The 6781-nt window shown below is 41.6% G+C and overlaps 1 protein-coding gene across 1 annotated transcript; it reads left to right on the top strand.

Moving 5' to 3' along the window:
• Positions 1-1569: 1569 nt before the first annotated feature.
• On the top strand, positions 1570-6061 carry barhl1b (BarH-like homeobox 1b; the record flags this gene model as incomplete). Its single annotated transcript, XM_084571914.1, has 3 exons — positions 1570-2020; positions 4409-4631; positions 5761-6061. The coding sequence occupies 3 exons, from the start codon at positions 1570-1572 to the stop codon at positions 6059-6061; spliced, it is 975 nt and encodes a 324-aa protein (XP_084428040.1).
• Between the last annotated feature and the right edge of the window lie 720 nt (positions 6062-6781).

Here is a 6781-nt window from a genome sequence, read left to right as displayed (position 1 = left end):
AAGATGTATAAATAAATAAAATTACTCTTGTGGATTAGTGAAAACGGTCAGAAAAGTAGAAAATAAATAAATGTAACACAAAACGCCTTTAATAAATAAAATTCACAAAACCAAGTACTAATAAAAATACTATATTTTTCAGAATAAAATGAGCAACACCTAATAGTAGCATGTAATAATAATTATTATTATTATTATTATGCAATTAAAAAATAATAAATGCTGTGGTCAATTTTCAAGTGAATTTAGCAGCAACAATGTTGGATAAAATTGCATAAAAGTGAAATAAGTGACGGTGGCGTCTAAATCTAAAACGTCGAAGAAGAATCTGTTAAAAGGCGACTGGTGGAGGTGCCAAACAAATCCAGTCAAAGAAAGGGAGTCGAGAAGAAAAACACCGAGCCGCTCCACATAATAACCCCATTATAAGCCTCATCAATGATGTAATGAAAGCAAACAGTGTGAAAATTGCCTGTAAACAGTTGGATCTGAGTCTCCTGATGAATTCAGTGTCTCTTTTATCAAAGTGAGGATGAGCCAGGGAGGAGAGGATGGGAGAGGCAGGGAGGGAGGGAGAGTGGGAGGCAGAGAGAGTGGGCGTGTAGGGAGGTCCACTTCCAGCTTCCTTCAACCAATGAAGGCTTGTCACAGGGGACTCACGTGGACGAGGCGCTCTTAAAACCTAGCTCCTGACTTTTCCTCAAGTTCAATTTTTTGGGATTCCCTCCCACCCCGATCACATCTCGTCCCTTTACTTGCCAGTTGTGACTATTTAACCCACTTTACCTCTGCTTTTTTTCCTTTTTTTTTTTTTTTTTTGGCTTCCGTGGAGCGCAGCCCATCGTCCCGCGTCCTCTTCGTCTTTCTTTTCCTGCTGCACCTCTCGGACTCGTCTCCCTCTCTGCTTCGCTGCTGTTGTTTTTATTTTTAAGGTTTTGTGGTTCTCCTCCAAGGAATGCGAACAGTTTCCTTCGCGTGGCCACATGACGAGCTGCCCTGAAAAGCTTCCCCCGGTCCTCTCTCAGGTCTGAGCCTGTACCTGTCCATGGTGCTGAAACGCGGTTTCCCGAAGACACCGATGCTGCTGCTGCTGCTGCTCCAACATTAGCCGAAACAGAGCTTCTTTCTGGGTCTTTTCGTGCCCAGCAGGTGAGATCATTTCAGAAATAGCCGATTCCTCTTCCCGGCGAGGCTTCTGAAGTCGGAGGAGTTGATACTGAAGGAGGCTAGAAGAATCGATTGTGACTCCACCGGCTGCATTGATTTTAGGAGGACTCTATTTAGACTTGTCAAGAAAGAAAGAAAAAGAAACCAGGATGCAAGGACGCTTGTTGTAACGCAGCTTAGCCTGGAAATATTTTGTCTACCAAGAACCAGTAGAGGAAGTGGAAATAGTGGATGCATAATCTTCATTTGTAGTGTATCCTGAAAACAAATTGTTTTGGTGCAGGGAGGGGGTCACATCTCCTCTTCTGGATGAACTCAGACTAGATCAAACTCCCGTTTCCTCCCTGAAATAAAACTTGTCCTGAATACCAAATGGTAGTTTGAGGAGGCCTCATCAAGACAATGGAGGCGTCCGCCAATGGGTCCAGTTTTGGCATCGACTCGCTGCTTTCCCACAGGCCTGGAAGTCCGGTGTCCAAGGGGGACAGTCTGGTGGGGGAGTGCCGCTCGCCTTTGGAGTTCAGCCCGCGATCAGACGTGGAGAGCGGCTGCTCGTCGCCTCCGTCGCCGAGGAGGGAATGCGTGGATGAGGTAGCCCAGAGGCAAGGTCACGGCGTCGGCCTGCCGCCTCACCTGCAGCACGCACAGATATCTGCGGGGTCGCAGCAGAGGACCGTGACCTCCTCGTTCCTCATCAGAGACATTCTCGCGGACTGTAAGCCCCTGGCCGCCTGCGCCCCATACTCCAGCAATGGACAGCCGACACAGGAGGCGGGGAGGCTGGCCTCGAAGTTAGCCGACGACTTTATGGAGAAAATCCACAGCAACTCCTCGTCAGACAGTGAATATAAAGGTAAGGATGCTGGAGACACAAGAAGCTGCTCTACTTTACAGAAGAGATTGGGCCGTCTGGTGTCAAATTAGACTTTTGGCTCATAAATAATAATACAAAAAAATATATATAATATTCTTTATATGAGACTCATTTATTTAAAAATATATTCAAATATTCAAGATCTTATGAAAATATATATTTTACATGTTCTAGGTCTTTTGTATGCCGTTTGGCTGCAGCTCCACTGGTCTTGTTTTTTGTTGTTGTTTTCTTTCTTTAAGATGATTTAGAATTTTTAATTTGCACACACCTCATTAAATAATTATTGAATAATTAATAAAACAAAACAAAAATACATAGAAGTCTAATAATTGTGGTATATTGTGGAAAAAACAGAGTAAAGAAAATCCGAATACACTTCAATGAAAGCCATACTAGTATTTTAAATATAACTGATGTACTTTACTGCGCTGGTGGTGATAAAAAATAATAATATAAATAATAAATAAATAAACATAAATTATTCTTTTTAATGGTGTTTTAAATCTGAAACTATTTTGAAAATATATGGTTTTACTGTCAAAAAATATATTTAGCAACTATAAGTTTTAATGATTTGAAAAAAATAAATAAATACATGGATGGAGCCGATTTCAATAAAACTGACAGTATTCATTAGGAGAATACGGAAGGCATTAATAACCGAAAATCTGAACCTGAAATTAGTTCAGTTTCATTAATTTAATAATCTGTAGGTGTTTTGTTTGTTTTGTTTTAATATCAACGCCTGCACGCCGTGTCTGCCCCGTTTCAGTCTTTCCAATAGCAAGATATCCAGGAAGCATCTGTTGATGTCAGGGAGGCAGGAATGGAAGAGCTGACAGGGTCGCCTCCAGATAAATGCCATCAAGGGCCTCTCTGTTTCCAATCATGTCAGCCATAACAGACATGTCACCTCCATTGACAGTTTAATGAAGCGGTGCCTGGGAAGGAGAAGAGCGCTTTAGGCTACGATGGAAAATGTAGAAAATCACTTTTAATAAATCAGAAATTTACTGTCTGTGCTATTACTATTATTATTTATTATTATTATTATTTGTGATTATATATTTTTTTATTATTTATGAGCTTTTTTTTTTCTTATACTTTTCTCTGAAGCTATTGATACGGTGTTATCAATTTCTTCAATTAATTCCGTGCGTGGGTGCGCGCGTTCTCGTGCGTCAGTGAGTGGATGAGGACGCTCGTCGACGCGCTGATTGATCGAGGAAGCCGCGGGCCCCACGGAGCGTCTGTACGGCAACTTTGATTTCCACAAATCCGCCTCCCGTAATATATCAGGGATTTGATGCAATTTGTCCCCGGCGCTAATCAGATTTGTAACCGCGCAAGGCCGCGCGGCTCCTGATTTCCACTCATTTCCACGGTCCTGTGAAGTTCCTGCGGTCGCAGTTGAAAGGCTCGTCCTTCCCTTGTGGCTCAATTAGGCGGATTATTGTGCTTCTTGAGACGACTCAACTATTCAAGTACCCGGATCTCTCTGCTCGCTGCTTTTCTTTCTTTCTTTTTCTTTCTTTCATTTTTCTCCCAGAGAACTGACTAAGGACTGTGTATGAGAGCTCGCCCTGACATGACACCACGCAGACACAGAACAAAGGCTGACGGGAAAAATATCAGATTGGAAAGGCGAATATTGGAACAGCTTTTCATAACAATTTAAGAGCAAATCAAACAGCTGCACGCAGCCTACAGGCACTGATTCCACACTTCTCAAATAAAGTTAGAAAACCCTGCATGCTGGCAAAACAAAAACAAAAAAAGATGCTAAATAAATTTAGCTATAAAGGTTAAAAGCTTTTGGTCGAATTCTTCCAAATGAACTGTGTGCACTTAAAACACTCGGTAAAGTCTAAAAGCAGTGATTTTATAATATCTCAAAATAAAACTTCCGGCTTTAGTTTCTGTGGCGCAATCATCTTTATCATGCCCACACAAAACTTTATTATATTAAATTTAACAACTAACAACGTTTGGCTAGATCACACGATCTGATGGCACATGTTTTTATTAATTTAAATGTGTTTATTTAAAAACGGTTTTACTGCGCATGTGTTTCCATTCTTTATAAAACAAAACAAAAAAACTAAACAAAATGCGCAATAAATCAAAAAATATTTTACCCCTTTCACTTAAATTCAGTCCAAAAAGTAAGAAGCTTAAAATGAATGAAATGCATAACTATTGTTAGTCAGTTTTTATTTTTGTTTACACTGGCAGAGGTTTGTCTCTGTGGCGAAGCACAGATTTATTTCTTCCACCATGCCTGGAGGCTGCACACAGAACGGGATGTATGTTGCATAATACAGAGTAGTGGTTTTCATCCTCTTCTTCTTTTTCTGTCTCAAGTGAAAGAGGAGGGGGACAGGGAGATCTCCAGCAGCAGAGACAGTCCTCAGGTCCGGCTGAAGAAGCCCAGGAAGGCCCGAACAGCCTTCACAGACCACCAGCTGGCTCAGCTGGAGCGCAGCTTCGAGCGGCAGAAGTACCTGAGCGTCCAGGACCGCATGGAGCTGGCGGCCTCTCTCAACCTGACCGACACGCAGGTCAAGACCTGGTACCAGAACCGGAGGTAAGCACACCGCCGCTGCTGCTTCTTCAGAGGGAGGGGGGAGGATGGGGGGCAGGAGGAGGGGATAATCTGGTTTCTCACGGCTGGCTCATGACCCAGGGACGCCATGTTTTCCTCTCACCATCACCCAAAGGTGGCTGGAGTTCACCGATTAGTCTATCGATTAGTCTTAAATTAGTTTTTTCAATTAGCTGGTTTATTGTAGCTTCACAGTGTAATAAATAAATGGATATTAGTAAACCAATCATCTCCTCGCTGTATTGCACATGTTAAGACGTGTTATTGGACTATAGAAGACTACAAGAAGTAGATACGGGAACTATTACGCTTTGTTAAGTTATTTTGACTTAACACATATTGACAGAATCAGCCACCGACTGGCAGCACCCTGTGGTGTAATTTTATTTATTTTATCATTTGGAAATCTTCATTTTTATTTTTAACTATTGAGGAAAAAATGTTTAAATTATGGAGAGACATTTGTTTCTACGAACACTGATCTGTTGAAGAGTTGCCACGTTTGTCAGTTCTGACTTCATGTCCTCGATTTTTATATATTTCTTTTATATATTTTTTGGCATCTTTATCACTTTTTATAGAATCTTATCGAATTAAAGCCACGTGACCATACAACTAGCCGAAAACCAAAGCGTCAACTTTTCGTCAATGAATAAAAACGCACGCTCGTAAACAATGTCACATCAGCTTCAGGTTGAATTTGCTTCAGTGTTTATTTCAGGAGAGTCTCAGACAGCTAAATGACAAATAAATATAAAAACACAACACTTTGGAGTATGAATAATGCATTGTTGCATGTGTGCATATTAATAATTCAAAGAAACTACTATATCTACTCAATTATCTTTATTATGAATTATTAACCTGCATGGAGTGCATACTGGCAACCTAACAGCCATCCTGGGTGTGAATACAAGTGGCAGGTTGGAGATTTAGGTGATTTAAAAAAAAAATAGGGAGGAAAAAAGCTTTCTTGACTTCAATAATTGGATCCCAGGTAAACAGATGGGAGATATTTTGGTGTGTCAAACACACTGACTACAAACATTTGTATAAATATAGGCTACACGTGCTCGAAACTAAAAACAGCGTCTTTTAATATGTTTTCCAGGACAAAGTGGAAGAGGCAGACGGCGGTGGGTTTGGAGCTACTGGCGGAAGCTGGAAACTACTCGGCCCTGCAGAGGATGTTCCCGTCCCCGTACTTCTACCCGCAGAGCCTGGTGTCCAACCTAGACCCCGGAGCCGCCCTCTACTTGTACAGAGGCCCCTCGGCGCCCCCGCCGGCTCTGCAGAGGCCCCTGGTGCCGCGAATCCTTCTGCACGGCTTGCAGGGAGGCAGCGAGCCGCCGCCTCCACCTCCTCTTCCCCCCATGTCCGGCGTGCTTTCCCGGCCAGCTCAGCAGCGATGAGCCGCAGATCTTTTCTTTTTTTTTTTTTGTTTTTTTTTGCTTTTTTGTACGCCGATCCTGGCAGCTCGGGACTCGTTAAAACAAACAACACAAAGACAGAAAAAAAAAGATTTTTAAAAAAGGTGACGAGGAAGATGGAGAAAAAAAAAAACTGTTCGGCCTTCATTTTCGATTTAGGATGAACCTTGAGGACGGAGCTTTGTGACTGAGACTGAGACTGTCCGTGTGGAAGGGGGTTTCTTTCCGTCTTGGGGGAACGGGAGCTTTATTTATAACTTATTTATTTTTCAATATGAATCGAAACATTTAAGTTATGTATTTATTTCAACCCAATTTCAGTATTCAGTGTTTGCAGCGGCAGTCAATTGCTGGTGGCACTTTGACCTACAGATCAACGCCAATTAGACCCTCTATTGGCATTATTATTATTATTGTTATTATTATTATTATTGTTATTATGTGGTGCGTCCATGATAGTGGCGCAGACGAACAACCTTCCATTTAAATAGATTTGAGAATCCAAAGGAACATTGAGTTCACGTTTTGTTTCTGTAAATCTCTCGTTGATTTTTCTTTACATGTGAAGAACAAGATGCTGATAAGCTGTCATAAACCTGTAAATAAGAATATTTTGCATTTTAACCGAAAGAGACTGATTTTAAAAGAAACTTTTTGTTGCTTTTTGTTTGACCTGTGAGTGCGTCATTTTCAGCCCACGGT

The sequence above is a fragment of the Chelon labrosus genome (assembly GCF_963514085.1).
Source record: "Chelon labrosus genome assembly, chromosome: 22".
Classification (NCBI taxonomy): domain Eukaryota; kingdom Metazoa; phylum Chordata; class Actinopteri; order Mugiliformes; family Mugilidae; genus Chelon; species Chelon labrosus.
Note: the sequence above shows the minus strand (reverse complement) of the source record. Positions and strands in the feature narration are given on the sequence as shown.